The sequence below is a fragment of the Scheffersomyces xylosifermentans genome, assembly GCF_036884685.1.
Source record: "Scheffersomyces xylosifermentans strain CBS 12540 chromosome Unknown RJT20scaffold_4, whole genome shotgun sequence".
In the NCBI taxonomy this organism is placed as follows: domain Eukaryota; kingdom Fungi; phylum Ascomycota; class Pichiomycetes; order Serinales; family Debaryomycetaceae; genus Scheffersomyces; species Scheffersomyces xylosifermentans.
In genome coordinates this window covers 1,320,081-1,345,335 of record NW_027042942.1, presented here as the reverse complement: position 1 = coordinate 1,345,335, position 25,255 = coordinate 1,320,081, and the positions used below count along the sequence as shown (strand labels likewise).

Below are 25,255 nucleotides of genomic sequence, written 5' to 3'. Positions count from 1 at the left end.
TATTTTTGTCGGTTGTAACGAACGAGATGGGCAAGACCGAAGAGTTCAATCGGAGTTCTCTGGTTTTACTACGTGAAACGATGAAACGATGAGGTTCCAACAAGAGCACGGCAGCAGTAGAAAGCGGTTGTATGTATTGGAACCGGCTGTTTAATGGATCTGGCACGACGGCGGTGGCTTGGAGTCACTATCGGAAGCTTTACAACGGATCCGCTTTGAAAACACTTGGGCTAATTCGAAGTCTTCACTGAATGGGTGTGGTACCAAGCGGCTTTAAAATCCCTCGGCAACGAAAAAACAGTGAAGAGTACTCGGTAACGTTCACAGTAACAGCAGTGGCAGCGGAAATATGACCAAGAGATGGTAGTTCTGGGGTTGGAACGTCACTAGATACGATATTCACACCCACGGGAGAAACGAAACACAGATGGAAGTGGTGTTTTCGTACTGTTGTAGAAGATGAAGATGGTATAGATTAGTGAAAAGTTAGTGGCAGATTCTTGTTGGTTTGAAAGATTCCAGCGAGTGGTGGTGGTGGGTTGTCGTGGAGTGCTAGCGAGGGAGAGCAGCGAGAACAGCGAGAAACGATGAAAATGCTGAGAACGATGATGAAAAACAATGAGAACGCTGAGAACGCCGAGAACGATGAAAAACGCTGCGAACGATGAGAATGCCGATGAGAACGATGAGAACGATGTGAACCGAGTTAATGGCAGCGTGTGGTGGTGGAAGTGTGTGGTGGGGGGAAAAGAAAATTTATGAGAGTGTCGGTGGTAGGTTTTTGACAGGTGGGAAGTGTCCGAGAAAAAAACCGGTAGTGGGAAATATTGAATAATGAAGAATAGAAAAGACTAAATGGAGTGTTGTAGTTGTGTATTGTCCCCGTGTGATGAGATGGTAAGCCTGGTGGGTGCTAGTGAGCCAGATGTGCTGGTGTACTGGTGTAATGGTGTACTTCTGTGCTAGTGAACAAGCGAGCTACGGTGAGCTAGCAGAGTGTTCCTAGTAGTAGTAGTAAGAATCCGTCCGTAGTAGACAGAAAAACTTGCAGTGCAGCAGCGCGCAGCGAGCAGCGATAAGCGTCCAGGGAGAAGTTCCGTTCTGTCGGTAGTGGGGGAAAAAAAAATTCCCTAAGTTTGTGCAAAGAGATGCCACAATGAAGGAAGAAGAAGCCGCGAGAGAGAAGCTTGCGAAGAGAGTATCGGGACGTAGGAGGCTTTAACAATAATACTAATAATTAATATTAATAATTGATGTAAGATTAATATTAAATAAATATATTAGTAAATATGTGAAATAAGAATAAACTCGAATTTTTTACCTAGGTTTCGGTAACACCCCAATTGTCCCCTATGTTGCAGCGTTTTTTAACCTCAGATGAGCTAGAATTAGTAGAAAAACAACAGAGATCGTGATCATCCGTCTTCGACAACTCGAGGAATCACATTACATATATATACATGAAGCCTCTAACGCAATACATATATCTTACATCTTACATACATGTCTTAGGGAGGCTACGATCCATGATTGTAAATCTTATGTACAGTGAAATGGCGTCCATGTATGAATGCATGGATATATGTATCGGGGGCTCTGTGTAGGCTTTGTATATGTAAGTTATATGTATTTTTGCATAGATAAGATATGTATTGTCATCCAGATGTCTGTATGACGGCTAAAGTCTATCTATGTGTCTATCTGTGAAACCATCTTGCTTATCCATGTACCTGGCAAGTGGATGTATGTACCGCTGCCAAAAACCTTCATCACCCCGAATAATAATCCTTTGCAATAAAAATAAATCCAAGAAAGAGCCCTGGCAGAATATACGAGTCGTCCAGAATTCATCTCACTATAACCTCCCATGCTTCTAGAGTAATCCGAGGCGACGATCCAGCCCGAAAACTCCAACATGGAATGGTCCTGCAATCCAAACTTGGAATAAACATTCTCTACTAGAAGGGGAAACCTTCGGTGACGAAAACTCTTCCTTTCGACAACAGCGACATATGCAATGGAGAAATTTGTAAATCCGAAAATGAACAAAATCATGTAGTCCAAAAATTCACAAGGACTTGCCCACAACTGCCTAATCTGGCTATTGAAGCAGCCCTAGCGAATTTTTTTTTAAACGTTTCAGGGTTGCTTAGGCATACCCCTCTCGTTTCTCTGAATTGACTTGACTTGACTTGTCTAGTCTTGTGTCGTGTTGTACCTTGGATTGCTTGATTTCACAGATGCAAAAAAATGTAACAACACTCTAGACCCAAATCCCTCCTTCAAGCTCCAAATTATTCTAAAATTCTACTTGGTTTTTAGTCCAACTATGACAGGACAGACAGCAACTACCCAGCCCCTCCCCCACATCACAATACCCTCTCGTAGGGCTCCAACTCGTACCACATTCCCTTCTATGGAAGGCACTATGCGCGCATGCTTGTTCCAGTTCGAATCTGCAAAACCGGCTATCCTCAGATAATTTTGCCGCCCAGGGCATTTCGCGGTGTATACGCTTGCCAAATAGCCCGCTTTGCTGCCTTCATAACCCTCGATCTCATTAGCACCCTTCGTCAAAATGAATCTGTTCTTGCTGCCGCATCGCTGTAAGATCCTTTTCATAGAATTTTTTTTCGGCACGCATACAGGAAGGCAATTTATGCGAAGCCTCGAAAAAAGGGCATCACAAGAGAGGCAAAGGAAAAGGGTAGAGAGAAAGAGTCATGAGAAGAGGGCTTGTGAGTATTCATGTGCATTCCTAGTATACAAACAAAAGAAAGATCTCTCCCGAGGAGACAATAGGTCTAAATTTAAGAGGGGAACCTCGTAACAATAACCATAACCGTAACCGTAACCATAACCGTAACCGTAACCATTTTCCTCTTGTTGGCTATAGTGAAACACACGAGCGTCGGTACTAAACTACGGCAGGGTACATATGCCACCCTCTTAGTGAGGAATGGGCTCAAACGGCCAAACGGTCGTGACTGTATTTTGGTGGGGTAGTCAAAACAATCCAGCACTCAGACTTGCAACCAACAGCCCAAGATCTAATCCACGCATAATAGTCATCTTTTTGGGGGCTCGTAGGGCGTAAAGACTGCAAAAACACACATATAAGATACCGTAAGCCATCCTGAATTCCAGAAAACTGTATATGTTTAGATAGTTAACTACTTTAGGATAGCATTAGTCTAAAAATACCACAATTAGCCATCGTAGCGGAAGCTCATTCCGTCTATACGCGTCATACATCCGCTCTCATCGTAGATAATGTCTTTATTGTAATTTACTATCGCTACGGCAAAAAAATGTGCGTCAAGCGATAAGCTGGTGCGGCATGATGGGGGGTCACGTCACGTGATCATAACCGAATATAGACGAAACTTGCTGCTATTGTCGTGGAACTACGACCCGACAATTGTTCGGTACACTGCATACGAGGTAGTTACGCACCATTCACAGGCTACGAGGCACATGAAGTCACCGTCGCAACAAACAAACCCCACTATTGATTGCCGAGAGTAGGTCCCCCACCTCAAGTGGTAGTAAGGTTGCAACTACAAACTTGGAATCCATGTCCAAGGCTGTTTCTTACTAAGAAACGAAACTCAAGATGGAATTTGTTAAACTAGCTAACGGAAAGTTCAAACGACGGATTCGGGGACGTCACGTGCATTAGAATGAGCTGTGCTGCAGCAGATCTTTGCTGCTAAAACAACGTTGGCACCATTACCCTAGTGTCATGCCTCTAAAACTGGCCCCCCAACTTCACAAGTTCCAGTTAGTCACTTTTCCATGGCAAAGACACAGCATGCGGAAGTCGCCTACGCCAGCGTACATGCCCTCCAGTCCAAAGAACTCATCACATGATCTGAATGGTTATATGCACACAGCAACTCGTATATCGCAACCATAAGGGTCACGTGACAGAGGCGGAAAAGAAATTCATGGCTTCTACTTCGGGCTAAAATCACTTCAAACTAGAATAATATCCGCGACTTTAACCATATCGCCTAAGAGTGGCATGCGAAATGTCGGAGCGATTGGCAAAAAAATAATCTGACACAAGTAATCTCGTGTCTGGTCATGACGAATGCTAAGGTTGGCAGCAAACATCATGGCAAAGGTCTGGGCCGATGGTGACAAAGCAATCAGTAGTGGCCCCAAGTGGATGGCCGACGTTCAAAAGCTTGGGATGCTGCAGAATCTGCTACGTATCCGGAGTGCAGCGAATGACTGATTAGATGAGTACAATCTGAATTAGACTCCGTACACACTAAATGGGCCTCCAGAGCCGTAGCTGTATCCATACGACTCGATAATAGATTGAGCATGGAACAGTTCGTAGATAGAGCCATAAAAAAACGACGTTTCTATACGCAGTAAACACAATAATACAACCCTAATGACGTGCCATTCTCCCCATAATTTGGACTCGCATCTGGAAACGTCAACCACCACAGACCCCAAGCCTGACTCAGCGGCGGACGCCGGTAGCGTCCCGATCATTTCACATTAGGTATTTTTAGTCCAGCAATTTACCCAATTACACCGCAACTGCCTCCAAAACACAAAATTGTCCGCTTTGACTAATTTCATCTGCCTCATTTCTTTTTTCTTTTTTTCGGCTTCGCTGAGAAAACCACATCACAACTTTTTTTAAATTGCCTTTTCTTGGACATATTGTCAATGCTCAAATTCTCGTTTCTGTTGCAGCTCGGTATTGGGATCCTCCATATTGCCCATTATTTCCAATATTGCTTGGGCTCTCGACATATGATTAGTTGATTAGTGTTCCCATTTAAAATTTTGCCTACCATTAAAATTGTTAAATAATAAAAATATCAAGAATAATAATATTATTCAATAATAATAAATTTAATATTATTGAAACAACACTGACTGTCTCACCTGTACTATGTATTATTTGCATTTTTTTTCCCATTCCTGCCATTATTTCCTCTGGTTCCCATTAGCTATTTCTCGAACTCACTCACCAAAAGTCTCACTTTTCTCCCCCATTTCCTCATTTCCGCTGTCATTACTCAGTTTTTTTCCTGTCTCATCCTTCGTTTCTTTGATTTCTTTCTTGAGTCTTCTCACTGCACCCACTGCACTCTCCCACTCATATCACTCACTCACTCACTCACTCACCTGAGCGGGTATTTCTTTTTCTTTTTTTATTCCATATCATCCCTTAAAAGAAACTCCTCCTCCTAATCCATCCCACCGAAATTTTTTTCATTCTCTGCTTACTACCTGCTTTGCCTACCTGCCTGCCTTCCTGCCTGCCTGCCCTCTTGATTACCGTGCACAGTCCACTGGCCCCAAAATATCGCTAACAATAGCTTCCTCTCACTAGCTCCAGAATTTCTTCTTTTGTTCCCTTGTTCGTTATATTTAGTGACTAGCCTAGCAGCAGCAGCAGACGTTTTACGTTTTTTCCGTGAGCATCGTTTTGTAATCAGTTCTATACCACTTTCTTTTCCTGTTGCAACAACACCCGTTTGTTTGTTGATTGTTTGTGCTTCATCGTTCTTCCAGCATCAAACTGCCAACACACTCCAGGAATAACTCCCCATTCATCGCATTCATATCCACCCATCTTTTCTACGCACGGGTCCCATTTCCAGTCATATCTCCCTTTTGTTCGGCCCTTGTTACTCGTCATCTTTGTATCGGCACATAATCCCTCATATCACACCAAAAACCTTCATTATCATCGCCGTCCAGCCCCCAGCTTCGCCTACTCACTCCTACTCACAACTAAAGGCTTTCTTCCCATGATGAACTCCCAGTTGAACAACCCAGATAACCAGGAACAGATCTTCCAGGAGGAACAGTTCAGACAGGTGTGCTTCGACCCCCAGCAACAACTGGCCTCGTCTGCCGCCACGGCGTCCTCCGCCGCCACATCGTCCTCCGCTGGTGCTGCCGGTGTCGTAGCTTCCAGCTCCTCCTCCAGTCACCAGACAGAACCGGCAAGCTCGTCCACCAAGCGAAACTCGTCGTCCACCGGCTCAGGCAGTTGTTCGTTATCGGATCACGCCAAAAGAGTCAGATTAGACCCATCCATTTCAACCATCCCCCAACCTCCCACCATCGACTCCCCATACGCCACCTCATCAGCAAACGACATGATTCTCTTAAAGAAGTCGTCGCCAGTGCAGAACATCGCCACCGCCACTGCCTCTGTTTCCAATACCTTATCATCAACCATCCCAACCTCCAACAGCAACTCTTCCAACAGTGGTGCCATGAAGACCAAGGCTCCGAAGTTCATTAGAAGATTCAGATCCAGGTCGTTACCGATCATTAACTACAACTCTCAGAGACCACATCACTTCCACCACCACCATCATCACAATAATAACGGAACCTCTTCCAGTAAAAATGCATCTTCTTCCAACTCGTCATCCTCCTCCAACATCCCGCCATTACCTCCAATCAACTTGCAAAGCCTCAAGGAAATCGACTTGCATGAGATCTTAAAGAACCCACAATTAAGACATGATATCTTGTTTGACCCACAACTCCAGTTCAGACCTAACTTGGACGGAGAGCGTGGAAAGCGTAAGAAGTCTATCATCGATAAGTACTGGTTGGAGATCCAAAAGGAATGCTCGCAGTTCTTTGCTGCTACGAAGCAACCTATCAAGATCAACAGATTACCAATCTTATTCGCAACCTTGCGTGATATCCTCCTTAGTCTTTTACCAACCAAAGATCGTCAGCAAGTCAATGAAATCATGGACATCGAGTTACTTATTCAACAGTTAAACCACGGCTCTTTCGACTTCGTGGAAATGTCCAAGTGGTTGGGAGATGTTTTCAAGAGCCACTGTGCTCCTATGAGAGACCAGTGGGTGATAGAAATGAACCAGAAATTCGTAGATGCATACAATTTTAACTCGGTTGAATACCTTGTTGGAGGTTTGAGAATGATTTTCCAGATCTTGGAGGCAATGAAATTGGACGTTGCCAACCACCAGATTAGAATTCTCAGACCTGTCCTTATCGAAACTGCTGTCGACTTCGAACGTGATTACTTCCAGACTTTGATCAACCACCAGAAGATCAACATCAACGATTCTCTCAACTGGTTTTACAAGAAGTACATCAAGAAGGCCAGTCAGTTTGAAGAGTTAGCAGAAACTTCCGAGGACCACCAAATCAACGAGACTAACTTGAAGCCTATCATAATTTCTTCCATCATCGACTTGTTGAGTTGCCGTCAAATGGCAACCGAGTTCCCTTCTACCCTTGCATTTGATCATACCCGCTTAGTACTTCTTAGAGCCGATGTGAGACAGTTAGTCTGTGTACAATTATGCATTGTTTTATACAAACAACTTGTCATCAACGCCAAGCGTCCTATGTCGTTATTGTCCGCTGCCAACATTCTGAAAGTTCAACAGGAAATTTTGGCCATTGTTACCGACGATAACGGAAACATTAAGTGGACCAAGAATATCTCATCCATCTCCTTGCAGTTGGTGAAGAACTTGACACCAAACCAGAATTCATCTTCAAACTTGCCACAAGATTTGATTGAATTCTCATACAACTGGTTAAGCAAGCACATTCAACCAAACTCGGAGGTGTACGGTTTAATGGAAATCAAGATTTTCAAAGAGCTCTTGAATGAGATCATGACCAACATAAACTTGGAAGACTCTGCCACTGCTACTGTCAGCACCAAGGACGAGACCTCCAGCACTGCTGCTGCCGATGCTTCTGCTAACAACGAGTTGAAGAACATCGCTACGAGAATCTCCACGTTGGTGAAATTCCACTGGAATGTTTTTGGCAACTACTACATCGACCACATAAAGTCACAGCATCATAAATTGCAAGAGGATAAGAAGAAATTCATTGTGACCAAGAAACTCATGGACTACAATGACTCGGATAACAACAATGACAACGACTCCAACGACTCCAACAACAATAACAATAACAATAATAATGCCAATGCAATGAACTCATCATCCTCGTCATCTTCTAATAATACCAACGACGATAATAGCAATGCTGCCACTAACGCAGCCCTATTATCCGCCTAAGCATGCCGTTTCTTCTTTATTCTCTTTATACCTGGTCTTTCTTCTTTCTTCTATTTTTGTCTAGGTGACACCTCGAACAATTGGTCGACAGACCAGTCTTTCTTTTCATCCAGACACTCAGCATACATCTATTTCAACTAACACGGCTGTTCATTTATACAGGTATATACATTTAATTATAAATCATCATGTCGAGTTAACGGAGTATTCTTGCGCTTGTTTAAGAGGTTCAATTTCAATAAGTTTTGACGACACTGAGTTTCATTTATCTATCTTACGGGGAAATCGGAGAGGTCTATATACGCAATAAATGTATAAAACATTTAAATGAGATTGTAAAGATTGTTATATTCGAGTTGAATTGTGGCAATGTGTGGAAGTAAATGTTGTTACATTCGTAATTTGGTTATCGTTAAATGAAATCACTGGCAAAACTGTGTTTTGAAGCATGACTAACTCTGGATGACTAGTACTACGGACTATCCCAGTATACCATTAAGATAAGCAAGAACGAGGCAGATGAAAGCACGGCTAATACTACCATGGATGAACGTACGAAAAGAAAAGTAGAACAAACCACCTTCTTTCCGAATCAAACCAGTCACATATATTCCAGTCCATTATCATATCAAAGATCTTTGTTATAAATTATCACCATTTCTCTCTTTCTAACATTCTCACTTACTAACATTCCTTATATAAAGCTAAATCCCTACTCTCAACAAGCACTAAAGACACCCAAACAAATGGCACTTCCAACAATAAAAGAGAATCCCAAATAATACTCCTACACAGTCCGAATCACTACGTACCATCACTTCCCAACTTCTTTTGTTCCCTTCTAACCCTAACATAGTCCCTTCCACTTCATACACAGCATTTTCACAGCCAAATGAAAGGCTGCTAAATAAAATCTTAACTACTATACAAGTCACGTGCACACATACATACCACAATAAAGCAAGTCAAAGCGGCTAATGAAGTAAACAAGTTTATCCCTCTTCTTCTTTAACTTCTTCTTCTTTAAGATTGCTAAAGAAGCAAGAGTAAGATTCGGTAGCTTCTTAGTTGACGAGTAGATAAGAGAGTTACCGACTAAGTTATTGAGTGATTTAGTTGGTGGAAATTGGACTGAAACCGAATGAATCATTAAAAGTGGAGAACCAGATATATGGCACGGATAGCAACATAAGTGATTTCAATAGCATTATAACATTATTGAAGTATAGAATCATTGCATTATAGTATCATTGCATTATAGTATCATTGCATTATAGTATCATTGCATTATAGTATCATTGCATTATAGTATCATTGCATTATAGTATCATTGCACTATATTATTATTGCAGTATAGTATTATTACATTATAGTATTAGTATATTATAGCACTCGTATTATAGCATTGCTGTACAATTATTGGATCTACCGATAATTAACAACAGATCTCACTACTATTATCAATACTCAACATGTTGGCTTACCTAGCATACCCGTTTGTGGTCTTCTTCAAGATTGGAGCAAGTATCTTCGATTGGTGTCTCGTAAAACCTATATACAATTTACTGTATTTCTTATTTATATTGGTGAAACATGCAATCGTGATACCGCTCCAACTCCTAGTTGACATCATGGTATACAATCTTTTCATCCGGATCCCAATAGTGATCCCATTGAAGTACCTTTTGGAATTGAACGGTGTCGAGCACGGCGAAGATGAAGATTTTACCTGGCTTATGGCCCAATTGCAGCTTTTCGTAGTGAATGCCTTCCATTACTTAATGGTTAGTGCTTTCTTGGGTGTAGCAGTCGGGGCAATTATGGGCTTCAATTTGGTCATAATACGGTACTTATTTACTTGGGGCAAGAACAAGAAGAAGTCATCAATAATGACAAGAGCGAGAAAGAACGGTACAAGAGTTGGCCATGGCCCTGGTGGAGTTTATCTGGTTAGAAACAATAAGCCTCTCAAACCTCGGAGCAATATCTCCTTCACATTGACTCCTGTTTCTACGAAGACAACGAGTCCACGTAAGGATACTTCCGTACAAACGACGCCATTTTTGAGCGGTTTGATTAATTCAGTTATTGTGGGAGGAGGCGACGAACCTGTCAAAGCAACGGGATCAAAACTTGGCCAGTCCAATGCAAATTTGCGTAATCGTCTTGGAGCTCATAAAAGAGAAGAATCGGCTCCTATGTATGAAGATGACGATGGCTACAATTACAATTCATTTCTGCTGCCGCAATTCCTGAGAATTCCACAGAAGGTTCCTCTGAGGTTGCAACCTCCTTATCACAGTATTCAAAGAGTAGGTGCACAGACACTGCCCACTGGAACTGACGATATGAATATAATACGAGAAGAGGACGAAGAAGATGGAGGAGGTGGAGATAGCGAAGCAAATACAGTATTTTCAAAGAGCAAGCCAAGCGAAGATTACATGAATACTATAAACACATCAAATAACGAAGATAAGTAATATTTGTACATTAATTTTAATAAAAAGGTGTAATAAAGAGAACAAATATTGTAGAGATTCTTTCTGTCATACTTGGCCACGTTCATATTAACTGCTGCCCCTTGATCTAAGCTACCAAAACAGCTCAGATACACCGAGAGATATATAACAAGATATACAACACAAGAGGTAAGTTGGTCTATGTTTCATATCATTACACTTATATATAGCTGAGCATGTTTCATAATTTGTTTCATATTTGTTTCACAAATCACTCTCAAACAATTTTGCAACAATTCATTGTACAATCCTGAAACCTCATACGCTCATTTCACCTCTATCGTCTAAATAGTTGCTTTACCCCTGAGGAGATATAAATATGGATAGTCATCTACAAGTCTATCTTTGCAATGAGACCTGTTCTTGTAAGTAAGGCACGCTCTCCAAAACAAAAAAAAAAAGAAAATGGATACATTAACAGTTAGCAAGACTGGTCAAAAGGGCCATCTGAAGAGCCAACTGGCAACTCGTAAGCGAATTAGAGTAGAACAATTTGTAGGATTCCAAGACGGGCAGCCCCCAAAGAGTGCAAATCTGGAATGGAATAAAATAACATGTACAGTCCAGTTTATTGACGAAGAATCACAACAAAAAGGCAGTATTCAGTGGCCAGTACTCAAGAGACGACCAGCACCAAACAAATTTGAACCATCCACAAAGCTAGCAGAATTGGCTCGTAATCTCATAAATTACTTGAACGAGTTGGAATTTACTACTTCAACATTAAATAAGAAAGATTCGAAGCTAGAATGGTTTCACAAAGAACCTGAAACGAAATCTTACAATTGCGATCTTAATGTTTTCTTCTGTCAAGATAAATTCGAAATACGCTTAATATTACAATACCATACTAGAAAGCAAAATTATCATTTGCATCCCAGTTTATATATTTCTAACCAACAACTTCTTTATCATTTGGTGAATAAAATAGTGTTGAAGGTGACTCCGTCTCAGGCCCAACAAGAATTTGAGAAGAAATTAAAACTCTTGTTATGTCTTGTTTCCCTCAAATGTTATATTAACGATTTAGAGATAGAAATCTAATTAATATCGTGATGTATGAAACTCGAAAATATATAGCCTTGAGCATTGTATTATTTGTCCTAAAACACTTAGGGACTCAATAGATCCATAAATACTAAATCCCCGATAATAATCTCCAAATGGGGACAGAAATAAATGCAACCTGTGCAGCATGCTTGTATGTGCGTATTTTTGCAACAAGGGGTTTAATGAATATCTAAAGTCTGTATGTCTTCATAGCCAAGCTATGAAGACTTGATAGTTGGAGAGATATTGACTTACTACACATTTACCCTAATATTTTTCTGATTTATTCATTCATTATAACGATACTTACTCAATAAAACAAACAATTCATCAATACTCTAACGAGCAGTGAAACCTCCTGAAGCAAACACAGTTTGTCCAGTGACCCAGGCACCATCACTTACCAACAATCTGATAATTGGAACGATATCACTAACTTCAGTTAATCTTCCATTGAGACCCACTGAAGCTAAATATCCAACGGCTTCCTTGGTCTCCGAACCGTGCAAAAACGAGGTGTCCATTGGGCCAGGGGCAACAGCGTTAACAGAGATACCACGCTCACCTAACTCCTTTGACAAGGCCTTCGTGTAAAATTCAACTGGAGCCTTGGTACCTTGGTATGGAGAATAGAATGGTGTGTAAGCAGCTAACAATGAGGTGACGAGAGAAACAATTCTTCCGTTGTCATTGATCTTTAATCCAGCTTCCTTCAAGAAGAAAAATGCAACCTTGTGGTTAACAAGGTCCAATTCATCAAATTCTTCCTCAGTAACTTCAATGAGTGGCTTCTTGACAACCTTACCAATATTGTTGATAGCAATGTCGATACCCTTAGGGAAAGCAGCTTTGGCAGCATCGAATAATTTAGTCAAATCCAGAGCCTTTGTTAAAGCACCTTGGTAAATTTCCACCTTAATATCTGGGTATTTAGCTTGCAAATCTTTCTGAGTCTTCTCAGCAGCAGCTTGGTTTGTACGATAGTGCAAGAATAAGTTAACACCAAGCGAAGCTAAGTCATGAGCAGTGGCTCCACCCAAGTTGGTAGTACCTCCTGTGATGAGAGCTACTTTACCTTTAATATCCTTAGAGTTGTCGAATTTTCCGGCCATGTTGATGTTTTTGAGTCAATTGAATTAGTAGAATATTTTTGTTAGCCTTTCTTACCAAAATGCTAGTCGTTAGTTGCTCTTTTTCAATAAATACCTATCTACTAGCAAAGACATTGATATTTATACCCCATACTTTTCAACCCAAATCTGTATAGCATAACACTACAGAGCTTCTACGCATCTTAACTATGTAGACGTCACACGAATATGCAGTACCAATCATGCACAAGTGAAACGGAAAATGCTCGGTCGAATAAATCTTCACTATGAGAATTTCGGATTTTGATCCCAATCGGGAAATTCAGTGGTTTCAACAAGGAACCACACCTTAAACAAGGTTGAATCCGTGGACACCTAACGTTTTCCACAGTAAAAAGTGGTGGAAATCACGGATACCAATCAAAAACATGGTTGCAAATGCAGCACGGTTAATTGGTGTTGTTTCTGCTTATTGAAAATGATATCAGAGTTGAAATAAAACACATTTTCACACATTAAACATCGTAATATTATCAGTGACAACAAGTGCTGTCATGAACAATTGACAGGTCAGATATGGTTGAATTAACCGAGTTTAATTCAGAAAACAGTGGAGAAACTTTAGAAAGTGTGCAAGGGAACAACTCAATGTTTCTAGAAAAGAGAATTCGCTTATAACTACTGACTATCTCATTGCTGCAAAACCTTTTGGAGGAAAAATCTTAAATGTGCTATCTGTCATAGAGACATAACACAACACCAATTTCTAAAATTTGAAAAGACTCATAAACTCCCATTCACTATAGTAAATTGAATTGCAGCTGTGGTATCGATTAAAGAGGATACTCAGGGATTGGGGACACATGGTTCAAGTCAATTCCAACAAAAGAGACAACAAACTCTTTACATATCCATGCTACTGACATGAAATACCAAGACTTGTGAATTTAGAAAGATGCGGATGTGAAATACGATGTTTTAGTGTCCTCTGGAACTCTCGCAAGTTCAGGCGTGAAATAGCTTGCAAAATAGAGGATAATATCTCATACTAAACAAAGAAACCAACATATAGCTCTATAATACAGGAATGCAACAACAAGGGGCTTTTGGAATGTTGGGGGAGTCCTTTCGCATGTAATTCAGAGACCATGGCATATGTGAGAATTTGAGGTTCTGAATTTCTACATCAGAGCATCATTGAATGCCATGAAACCACAACCTAGTGGAGACGAAATTTGGTCGGCATTGTTAAACGAAAATCGAATTTCCACTGTTCTTCAGATATTTTTTGTTCCAGCAAATCATTTTTGTTTATTATAATGTCTCCAATTATTAGTATAATAAGTTTGGAGGGATGAAATTCGGAGGTTCAAGCCACTGCTGATAGTGAGCACAGGATGATCTGATATAGCACGAGCAACTTTAACCTTCTGCTGCCAAGAAACATAAAGTCTAACGAAAACTAGAACTCCAAGACAAATAATTTATCAACAGATAAAAAGGCAAGAACAAAATAAATATGCGTTTATTTACTGCTTCATGCGCGCGCAAGTAATTTCCCAATTAAGTAATTACCAAGAATTTTAGGGTCCTTCTCTGCTCCTAGACACGAACCACCATACTACTTAGCAACAAACCTCGAAAACTTGCACTATGGAATAACTTTCTAATGTCGTTGTCGTTTCGGGTTTTTCTTGGGAAATCACATTCAAGAAAGGGGAAACGGGCCACAAACTATAGCGTGATTGAGAGTCTTCAGAGCATGGCTCATAAAGACGAGAGAGGCCTGGGTTCATAAGTGCTATCACCAGATAATGACCACCGGAATGCCATTGGAGGAAAAATCCAACAACAACGCAAGCCACTTATTAATAGCATATGGCGTCACCGAAGCAAATTCTCTGCCTTCACCAAACCTAATTTTACCCCGAATTCTATCCATAAAACTTACCGTAAACTATCAGGCGAGGATTATCCTGCGGACAACTGGGGGCACGCAGCCAGTGTTCACCACTGGTCTGATCATATGTGACTATTTGGCCTCGTTTTCTTACAAAATTGTTTAGTTCTTTTATTAACATCACGACGTCGACCGTCGCCCGATCTTCGTATCTAATCCATAAAAAAACTCGAAATTAACCGGGGCTCCTTGAGTGGTGTAAAGTCCTGTGACCACCCCTCAAATTTTCACCCAGTGATGATAGAAATTGGGCTCCAGTGGGCCTTTGTTATTGTAGTAGTAGTAGTAGTAGTGTATTATATTAATCTAATCCAATAGTCACTAGTATTATCCCGCTCTACACAGGTCAGCATTCTGAAAATTTTTTCTTTTTACACAGCAAATGTTGCATAGTAACCACCAAAGGGAGTGAGAGATGCTGGGTAGTATAGCATTAAACATTAAACATTAAACATAAACTTTTGTATTATTAAAGTGTATACTGGAATAAGATGCAGAGGACAGGGCCGTTGATGTGAGATTTTTCACAAGCAAGCCCAAAGTGAAGAAGCACAAGCTTCTTTGATCTGAACCAACAATAATACCATTATTGCCAACTGAGGAGGCAATCTCATTGTAGTCTAATTCATGATTTTCTGGGGGCGCTTGATTAATTGAAGTTACATAATAATAGAATAACATGAAAAGCTTTGCAATAATTGTTAATCTCTCCCTAATCGCCCTAATCCACAATCATAAGGGACTGCATTCTACACTGCTTTTTAGCATTAAATCTCGCACTGACCGCCTAAAAGGCCTCAAACAGTAGTTTCATTTCTCGTACCCTAAAGCAAAGCAATAATAATACTGTGTACCACCAGACAAAACAAACTTTTGTGGGCGGTAAAAATGCAAACAGAGACATTTCTCACTGATGGCACCTCCCTACGGGGTGTCCATCCACACCGCACTATCTCTGTCGTCAGTAAAACATAAACATCTATTTTCACAGCAAAGTCACACCAGAGCCCGCCAGAGCCCATCGTGGCGACACCCAGAGCCTCCAACACACCACCTCACTCATCGTCGTCGTCGCCGCCGGCCCAAGCAATCAAAGCCGTTTCGTACTCAGTGCCGTTACCTGCCCGCGGCTCGCATTCGGCTCATCTCCTACATCTCGCACACCCCCCCACACGCTGTTCCAAACACATTTTTGCGGTATGCCCTCTGTAATTACCTCGATTCTCCCCGTACTCATACAACCAGGCTTAGCGCGAAAATCACCTCAATTTTCCGCATTACTAAAAATCATATAAATCTAACTGCTCCTTTTGTCATTCGCATTTCTCAGGTGAAAAATCCCTCTCTTTCTCTCTCTCTCTGTGCAATTTTCTCAATTGTCATTACTCCTTTCTCATCATCTCCAATTTGTCATTCCTCAATTGCAAATTTCTCTTCACTCGCCAATTCCGATTTTGCATCATTCACTGGCTTCTCAGCGTTCTCTGCTGCTCCCCTGTTCAGCTCCCCCTGCTAAGCTCCCATTTTCGAGGTACTCATTTTTCTTGACATTTGTCATACGAATCCTCACTTTCTGGCTAAGTTTTTTCCATAATTTTACACCCATTTCCTACAGAGAACTTCTCGCACAAGTCTCAGAAATTCTCAAGATTTCCCTCAGAAAAACATCCCAGAAATCCCAAACTTCCTCCCAAGAAACTCAGAATCCTCGCAAAATCCTCTTAAATCGCACATTCGCACTCACTAAAATCACAAAGCGAGAAAAACCGATTTTTGTTCTTGTCGTTTTTTGGCTGTAAAGACCCAATTTCTTTGCAACCACCAGTTCAAAACCACCAAAACAAAGGGAAAAGTACTCGAGAAATGGGCGACTCAAAGTCCAAGAAGACCATCACCAAGCTAGGCAAATTTTTCGGGGTGCTGTCGACCAACTTGAGCCAGTTGGACGCAGACCACGCCATCACCAAAAAAGACCTTACCACCACAGAAACAAACGAGTCTGCCGCCGTGAAGTCGCTTTCGCCTTTGTCGACTATTACTAATGACAATAGCGAGGGCGTCGTCGACGATGACGACGTCATACTATCCCAGCAGGAAAACGACATAGTTTCTCCTTTGCCCAATGAAACCAATAATAACAATAACAACAGCACCAACATTAATAATAGCATCCACAGCAGCTTGAAACAGGCCACGAACTCATCTTCGACCGGAAGTAACATCTCCAATATTGGCTCGGCAGCAAACACGCCTAACACCATAGTAACAAGCTCGTCAAATTCCTCGCCAAAACTTACCTCATCAAGATCGCATACTCCTGTTAACCACCAGAACATCTCATCTACAACCACCTCACCATTACTGTTATCATCTCAAAAGGACTCCTTACCAGTTCTTGGAGCAGTGACTCCATCGATGCCTAATTTTAGTGGCGACCCTAGCATACTTCAACCAAAGCCACAGAGTGCTCTTGACCAGAACTTGCACAAGCTCAACTTGAACCCTTCTTCGTCATCACATAATATAGTATCTACCAATGAACCTACGAATGCCTCTGCGCAAACACAACAGCCACAGATTCAGTCACTCTCAGGAAGGCGTGCTTCTCCATCTGTTTCCCGGTCATCTTCAACTCATGCTAATTCCCATCCCAGAAAACATGCAAACACCATCTCAGGTCCATCCAATAGTAAGATTGGCGCAGTATCTCGTTCATCATCTACGAAACGTGCTAACGGTACCGTTTCTTCGCATCCCTCGTCCATCGATTTGAACTCTCAATCGCCTTTGATACCTGCCGTAAAACCAAGATTCCGTATGTTGGAAAATGGTAACCATGAGCATAACTTAAGATCAGCAAAAAGACAGGAAAAGCTTTCCAACATGTTAAAGGATTTGCTTGGAGCAAAGAAATTGCGTGATGAAGCTCGAAGTGAAGTGCCGAATATCCTCCAAGGAACTGTTTCTCAACATGCCTCTTCACAGCAGAATGCCAATGAAAAGCCGCCAACGCTTTTTGCTGGTTTGGTGAACCACGTAAAGAACAATACTTCACCTTACCATACAGGTGCTGGTGAATTAGGGACAGGGGAAGTCGGACAGACAGTTCCATTCATGCCTAGCAGCGGTACAAACAATCTCGGCGATTGCAGGTCATTTGTAGAGAAGTACGGTCGTTGTCAGGAAGTCGTGGGAAGAGGTTCCTTTGGTGTCGTTCGTATCTCACACAAGAAGATAGCTAAGGATGGCGATGGCGAGATATTGTACGCAGTCAAGGAGTTTAAGAGAAGACCCTCAGAATCCGACAAGAAGTACAACCGTAGATTAACTTCGGAATTCTGTATTTCATCCTCGTTGAAGAACATGAACATCATTGACACTTTGGATTTGTTAAAGGATGCCAAGGGTGACTATTGTGAAGTTATGGAGTTCTGCTCTGGAGGTGACTTGTACACTTTGATTATTGCAGCTGGAAAGTTGGAGTACGCAGAAGCTGATTGTTTCTTCAAGCAAATAATAAGAGGTGTCAACTACATGCACGATATGGGAGTTAGTCATCGTGATTTGAAGCCAGAAAACTTGTTGTTAACTCAAAATGGTGTCATTAAGATTACCGACTTTGGTAACGGAGAGTGCTTCAAGGTTGCATGGGAAAACGAAATCCTGTTGAGTGAGGGAATATGTGGTTCTTCCCCATATATTGCCCCCGAGGAATTCACGCAACAGTCATTTGACCCTCGTTGTGTAGATATCTGGGCTTGTGGTGTGATATACATGGCCATGAGAACTGGACGTCAATTGTGGAAGTTGGCCGATCCTACGAGGGACGAATTCTTTGAGGAGTACTTGGTCAAGAGAAAGGATGCTTCAGGGTATGAACCAATTGAGAGCTTGAAGCGTGCCAGATGCCGTAATGTGATCTACTCGATCTTGGATCCTAAGCCTGAAAGAAGAATTACTGGTAAGCAGATTTTGAGCAGTGAATGGGGTAGAGAGATCAAGGTTTGTGATGCCGGAGAAGGCCATTAGGGTAGCAAACTACATAATACGAGACATAGACTGAACTTTTTTAAGTTGTAAGTTGTCAACTCATTCAATCATTTGACAATAGACATTCTGCTTACAACCAAATTTGTTCAGTTGATTTATTTAATAACTATAATTTATTAGAGTCACCAACAACGTGAGCCAGCCAGTAATACAGCAGCGGGCAGCTAATGGGACTTGTCCATTCTTTAGACGTTTTCTTTTCTTTTTCTTTTTTTTTTCTTGGACACTGGGTAAATAGCGGTACAATCTATTTAATGTATATTTCAGGACAAGAGGGAGATTTTTTATCTGTAGAGTGTTTTGTAAGCACCATGTGTTTTCAAGTCATTGAATAAGATTGAAATTCACACCTATGAAGCAATGCATCCACAGAGAGAGAGGGAGAGAGAGAGGGAGAGAGAGAGGCAGAGAGAGAATCAGCAAGTAGCATGTATAACATATAATCGAAAGAGGGCTTCTTCAGGGCTTCTGAGAAGCACAGCGCTACCATACAACCATGACGCGTTCATTTTTTGACTTTTGTTTTTTTGATAAAATTCTAAAGGGTTGTGAGCCGCCGCCGCCGCCGCACGGAATCATCTTTCTGTGTCTATTTCCTAATTGGGCGAGTGGTGGAACAAACACAACGATGGTGGTGTTAGAAGATGGAATTAGCAAAGGACGTTGGTAATAGCCATGACCTCAACTGGGATATGGGATACGGGATATGGGATACGGGATATGGAATATGGAATATGGGATTAGAGCAGTGGCGTTTGATATGGTAGATGTTATGATTTTTTGTTGGGAGTGGTAGATTAACCTTTTAATGGAGGTCATGTCAAAAGACAAAAAAACAGTTGGCAAAAAGGCCAGTCGTACTACTATCTTACTATATTATAGGATGGTAATTTAATATTATTATTATGATTATTATTATTATGGTTATTATTATATGGTTATTAGTACTTAGTAGTATTATTAATTAGGTTTCTTATGATTTTTGTTGTTAAGTCCAGGACGTTACATTCTTTACATTCTTTATATTATAGTATTATAGTATTATAGTATATTATAGTATATTATAGTATATTATAGAATATTATGCTATTCTAGTTATTAACAGCACACTATTATATTACAGTATCATGCTTATTACTGTAGAATACGTTAGGGTTACGGCTTCTCGTGGTACATGGTATCTACTACTTCTATTTACTTCTAACAAACTAGTACTATTGCTCACTGTACTCTCCCATTCCCTCTCCCTCTCTCTTTAATTTTGCAGTAATTCATCACTTCGGAAACTGTCGTTTCTTCCCACTTCCCGTTTCTTTGTCTATTAATATCCACTACTATACGTATTATATACTCTACCATGCTAACACCTTAACACCCTAACACCTACCTCCATAACACTATAACACAGAACACACTCTTTCTATACATTTCCACCACCACAACCATACTCTACTCATGGTTAGCTCCATATTTTACCATTTCTTCATCACACACTCTTCACCACTCCTCGCCACTCCTATCCTCTCTCTTACCTCTCTCACATCTCTCACATCTCTCACACCTCCCTCATACCTCTCCCCCACCCCCTCCTCCTGGACTGTATTTATTCAACCGTTTTCAGTTCCCAGTTTTACAGCGAGTCCCGTTTTGGTTTTGTACGGTAGCTCGATTCACAACAAGCATTAAAACCGAAGCCAGAAACTCGTGATTGTTTTGTTAATTAATCCGTGTTCTTCTGGTAGTTTTGTTGTTTTTCTAGATTGTTCCTTCGTTCGTTCGTTCGTTTTACTTTCGCTAACAGAACCTTATACTTTACCCAGAACGTGTAGTCCCCCATACCCCTGGTCACACTCGTTTCGCAGTGTCAGTACGTATATATTATCGTGGTTCATCGCCGTTTGCGTCGTGCTGTTCATGGACGTGTTTTGAAACAAAACACAGATTTTTGACGACGGAGTGATAATTTTGTGATTATTGTTATTTGTCCGTTATTTGTCCGTTATTGGCGTTATTGTTGTGATAGCTTCGTCATTATAATTATTATTATTCGGCTTTATTATTAAGGCGTTTGGCTGTTAGTCCAGATCCTTGACTACTGTAATTATTGTTGTTAATTATTGGCTTTGTCATAATCTAACATCTTTGGACAGTTAAAGGAAAAGCCAGTATACTATCAATATCATCATCATCATCATCATCATCATCATCACCTTCAGTTAACATCCAAAGTATCATTACTGTGTGCTTGGAGACTTTGCTACACGTTCTTTTATTAATTTTCAACGATTCGTATTCCGCCCGTCCTACGATCTATAACACGGACTTCCCATCACTTCGTGTTCTTACCCAACTTACCATATTGAAGTCATTCCCTATCAAACTACCAAAAAGCTTGGAACAACGTGACAGTCTTGAAGAACGTGACCACCTTCTAGAACAACTTCCAAACAGCTCAAAAACTTGTGCCCAGCATCTTACTAACCATCTCTCTTTAGAATCACATCTAACTATCTAATTCATAGTTCTCTCTCCTACCGAAGGCTTCAATATTCAGTCTCCTTTCGGTTTCACACTTTTGCATACCATACATTAACAACCACACAATGGTCGAACTATCAGATTACCAGCGTCAAGAGAAAATCGGTGAAGGTACCTACGGTGTTGTCTACAAAGCCCTCGACACAAGACACAACAACAGAGTTGTGGCGTTGAAGAAAATCAGATTGGAGTCGGAGGACGAGGGTGTCCCATCCACGGCCATTAGAGAGATCTCTCTTCTTAAGGAAATGAGGGACGAAAACATCGTTAGATTATACGATATAATACACTCCGACTCACACAAGTTGTACCTTGTATTCGAGTTCTTGGACTTGGATTTCAAAAAGTACATGGAATCCATCCCTCAAGGCGTAGGCTTGGGTGCCAATATGGTCAAGCGTTTCATGAGCCAGTTGATCAAGGGTATCAAACACTGTCACAGTCACCGTGTTTTGCACCGAGATTTGAAGCCTCAGAACTTGTTGATCAACAAGGAAGGTAACTTGAAGCTCGCCGATTTCGGTCTTGCTCGTGCTTTCGGTGTCCCTTTGAGAGCATACACCCATGAAGTCGTTACCTTGTGGTACAGAGCACCAGAAATCTTGCTTGGTGGTAAACAATATTCTACAGGAGTGGATATGTGGTCCGTAGGGTGCATTTTCGCCGAAATGTGCAACAGAAAGCCACTTTTCCCAGGTGACTCTGAAATCGATGAGATCTTTAGAATCTTCAGAATCTTGGGTACCCCTACTGAAGAGATCTGGCCAGACGTGTCATACTTGCCAGACTTCAAACCTACTTTCCCCAAATGGAGTAAGAAGAACTTAGCTGAATTCGTGCCAAGTTTAGACCCAGATGGAATTGACTTGCTTGAACAAATGTTGGTATATGACCCAAGTGGAAGAATCAGCGCCAAGCGTGCTTTGGTGCATCCATACTTCCAGGAAGAAGAAGACGGTGAGAACTACGACAGCTTCCCAAGATCCGTCAACATGGGATAACTAACCCGACTGTGGCAATAGAGCTTGTTTTCCTTAATTAAAGAAACACTTGGCTCTCCGTTCGCCATGAACAATGGGCATATATTAGTTCAGTACTAACTCATAGTCGTTAGCGGTTTAAACTAAATTGTTAATTCATTCTGTTTCATTTCTATAAGTGCTCTTTCATTAATGATTGCATTTACTCGTATTTTAGGTTGATAATATATAATCGTATATTTTGAATGCCTAATATAAAAATGAGAGTATTAGAAGAAGTAAACTGAAAATTAAGATAAATAAGGTCAAGCTTAAGTTTGCCAGCTCGTTGGATGCTTTTGTCTTCGTGCTAGAATTAGAATTATTTTTATTAGCAAATCCACCTGGAAGATCTGTAGGTGAATCATTAGTAGTAGTTGTAGCTGTGACAACTTCGGTTTCGATATTAGTTGTAGTATCGCGTGCCTTCGAAGAAGAATTAGACTTAGTCGTCAAGTGTTCTTCGTTTTCATCAAGCGAAGTGACACGAAGGGACTGCTCCATCTGGTCGTTTTCTATTGACAGATGTACAGTTGAAACGGTAATGGCATTATCATTCAGTGTGGGTAACAGGTGTCGTTGTTTAGGCTGGGATTCTAGGTGGCTATTAATTCCCGTAGCAGATTTAACGGAGCCCAGTGAAAGCAAGTTATCAAGAGAATAAAAATGCTTAACGCTTGACTCCCCAGCTTCCAAAGCAATTCTATCATTAACGGAGACCTTTCTCCGGTGATGTCTATTTTGATCAGATAACGTCCTTGGAACAGCGCGAAATCCTCCGTGTAATTGGATATTTGGGTTGGTAATATCCCGATACAAGGAGCCACTAACGGACTTGTCCAGGAGAGGAAAGCTCTTGTGTCTGAGTTTTTCGATTAATCTAATGTCGTGTTCATTCATCGTGGTTCTGGTAACGTCAATTGAGCGAGGAGAGGGAGTTCCAAGCAACGATAAATGCCTGGTAGCCGATGTTTTTACAGGTATCTTAGAAGGTGTTATCCTAGCAGGGGTAATTCTGTGAGGGGTAGATGGTACAGATGTCGACGGGGTTGATGGAGCACTTTCTTTCAAGTTGCGTTTATACTGATGTAGTTGTACTTCGATTTCCTTCAAATCAGACTTAATCGAACCAATACGTTCAATTATGCGTTCATTGCTTGCTGACAAAGTCACCAAGTTCTCAAAGTCTTCACTATTCTGTTTCTTAAGTTGTCGTATTTCACTAGCGCAGTATTCAAATTTAGAGTCGAGGCTATTATGGAATTTCTGTAAATCATCAAGTGACTTTCGAATGTGGAACAGCTGTACCTTGATATCATTTTCTTCATCCGAGGTTAAAACGTCTTCAATATATTTGACACTGTTGTCATCGCTTGAGTCGTCCAAGGGATCTAGTTCATCTTTTAAATCACTCAATGGGTCGCTGTCGATGTTGGGCCCGTTCTTTATTAAAATTTCATTTATGATCTCTTCATCTACATCCATGATAGATGGCGAGCTTCTATACCTCTTGTGAGTAGGCGAGGTTTCCATGAGCGATGCTGTTTCGTCGTAATCATCTATATCCAAGTCATCGTCTTCGGACCTTATGCTATTAGGTGATATCTGCAATACAGGCAAATTTTTATTGAGGTCGATTTGGTTGGAATCGTAACTAAAATTCGTTTTCTGTCGTATGTCTTTTCCTCTTGAGCTAGGCTCAAATTCATTGATTTCGATATGTTTTTCTACCTCATCTGCTGTCAAGATGGTGAATGTGGGATGTGTGTCTCCTTCTGTTTTCACTATCTGAATGTCGCTTAACAACTGCTCCAAGATATTAAAAGCCTCTTCCTTTGCGAGGATCTTAGATCCACCCATTTTTTCCGAATTAGTGGCCAATTTCCCGAGAATCAAGGGGTCGTTGCTGAATACATGTTCTGGTCGGCTAGTGGTGTTGAGTGGGTCAATAAACCCTTCTAGTTCGTCCAAGAGGTTTTTGAACCCCCTGACTGTGACTTTTCCGTCGGATTTGGCGGTGACCGCATCCCACACGGCGTCGTATATCGACATTTCATTGCTATTTGTGAGTTCCGATTGCTTCAGCATTCAAGGGTCAAGAACAGGGGTTGCTGGAAACTGCTGTTCTAGAAATGGGCAAAAATTATGGAAAAGTGACGGCCGTTGCTGGGTGAAATGTTAAACTGTGTGACGGCGGATAAAAAAAGATCAATTCTTTGCCTCAATGCAATATGCTATGCTATTCTATTCAACGACTGTTTGTGTGTAATATGCTAATTAGATGGAGAACGATATCTAGTTTTCTTCTTCAACGGTTTCCTTGAAGTATATACTTCAAACGATGTATCAAAACTACAAACACAAAAGAAAAGGAGAAATACCACTGGAAATATAAACCAAATAAATTGATCATTGCTTCTTGTTAATTGGCATTGTTATTCTCTTGGTGAGGACACGCCGCAGTATTTAGATCGAGATCCTGCATTGGTTGCCTAAATAGGAAAGGTAATTAAGAATTGGATGAGTTTTAGATGATTGTTGGAGGGAGGTGGGTGCAGGATATATTTACGAGACGGAATAGGCAGGTGGTAGGAAAGTGGTGGGATGGTTGTTGCAAAGTGATAGGCGTTGGAGAGTGAAGCAGAGTAGACGAGAGACGAGAGGGAGGAAGAAGGAACAAGTTGGGATAGAGTGTCAACATGAAAAAAACAAGAGAATTTGGAGAATATAGAGGAAGAGAAAGAGATAAGAAGAGATGAGAGGAGGTGAGATGAGAGGAGAGGAGACGGTTAGAACAAATGGGATATAATATAAAAAAAAGTACAATGAAATGTATTCTTTAGAATATTCGATATACAAAGGCCCAAAACTTTTGGGGAAATACTGTAAGAGGAACATGGAAAGAGCTGAAAAAAATGGGAACCAATGTTGATAGAGAGTGATGGGAAGTGATGAG

General features: G+C 41.0%; 8 protein-coding genes across 8 annotated transcripts; 6 read left to right on the top strand and 2 right to left on the bottom strand. All coding sequences in view use genetic code 12, as the record gives it.

Moving 5' to 3' along the window:
• Window positions 1-5,786: 5,786 nt before the first annotated feature.
• On the top strand, window positions 5,787-8,069 carry SOK1 (Sok1p; the record flags this gene model as incomplete). The annotated part of the gene is made up of 2 exons (XM_064921599.1): window positions 5,787-6,059; window positions 6,174-8,069. The coding sequence occupies 2 exons, from the start codon at window positions 5,787-5,789 to the stop codon at window positions 8,067-8,069; spliced, it is 2,169 nt and encodes a 722-aa protein (XP_064774525.1).
• Window positions 8,070-9,380: 1,311 nt separating this feature from the next.
• RJT20DRAFT_44742 (uncharacterized protein) lies at window positions 9,381-10,774 on the top strand. The gene has a single exon (XM_064920181.1). The coding sequence runs from the start codon at window positions 9,542-9,544 to the stop codon at window positions 10,550-10,552; it is 1,011 nt and encodes a 336-aa protein (XP_064774524.1). The 5' UTR covers window positions 9,381-9,541; the 3' UTR covers window positions 10,553-10,774.
• RJT20DRAFT_128345 (uncharacterized protein) lies at window positions 10,585-11,851 on the top strand. Its single transcript, XM_064917257.1, has one exon. It carries the CDS (start codon window positions 10,997-10,999, stop codon window positions 11,633-11,635), a length of 639 nt encoding a protein of 212 aa, XP_064774523.1. The 5' UTR covers window positions 10,585-10,996; the 3' UTR covers window positions 11,636-11,851.
• Window positions 11,852-11,979: 128 nt separating this feature from the next.
• Window positions 11,980-12,753, bottom strand: ADH4 (Adh4p; the record flags this gene model as incomplete). Its single annotated transcript, XM_064918382.1, has 1 exon — window positions 11,980-12,753. The coding sequence occupies one exon, from the start codon at window positions 12,751-12,753 to the stop codon at window positions 11,980-11,982; it is 774 nt and encodes a 257-aa protein (XP_064774522.1).
• A 2,448-nt stretch (window positions 12,754-15,201) lies between these two features.
• On the top strand, window positions 15,202-16,381 carry RJT20DRAFT_44709 (uncharacterized protein). Its single transcript, XM_064920180.1, has one exon. The coding sequence runs from the start codon at window positions 15,606-15,608 to the stop codon at window positions 16,206-16,208; it is 603 nt and encodes a 200-aa protein (XP_064774521.1). The 5' UTR covers window positions 15,202-15,605; the 3' UTR covers window positions 16,209-16,381.
• A 174-nt stretch (window positions 16,382-16,555) lies between these two features.
• On the top strand, window positions 16,556-19,019 carry RJT20DRAFT_107493 (serine/threonine protein kinase; the record flags this gene model as incomplete). The annotated part of the gene is made up of 2 exons (XM_064915734.1): window positions 16,556-17,759; window positions 17,799-19,019. 2 exons carry the CDS (start codon window positions 16,556-16,558, stop codon window positions 18,719-18,721), a joined length of 2,127 nt encoding a protein of 708 aa, XP_064774520.1. The 3' UTR covers window positions 18,722-19,019.
• Window positions 19,020-21,345: 2,326 nt separating this feature from the next.
• Window positions 21,346-22,281, top strand: CDC28 (cyclin-dependent serine/threonine-protein kinase; the record flags this gene model as incomplete). Its single annotated transcript, XM_064918381.1, has 1 exon — window positions 21,346-22,281. One exon carries the CDS (start codon window positions 21,346-21,348, stop codon window positions 22,279-22,281), a length of 936 nt encoding a protein of 311 aa, XP_064774519.1.
• A 228-nt stretch (window positions 22,282-22,509) lies between these two features.
• RJT20DRAFT_135194 (uncharacterized protein) lies at window positions 22,510-24,351 on the bottom strand (the record flags this gene model as incomplete). Its single annotated transcript, XM_064918380.1, has 1 exon — window positions 22,510-24,351. The coding sequence occupies one exon, from the start codon at window positions 24,349-24,351 to the stop codon at window positions 22,510-22,512; it is 1,842 nt and encodes a 613-aa protein (XP_064774518.1).
• Window positions 24,352-25,255: the final 904 nt, after the last annotated feature.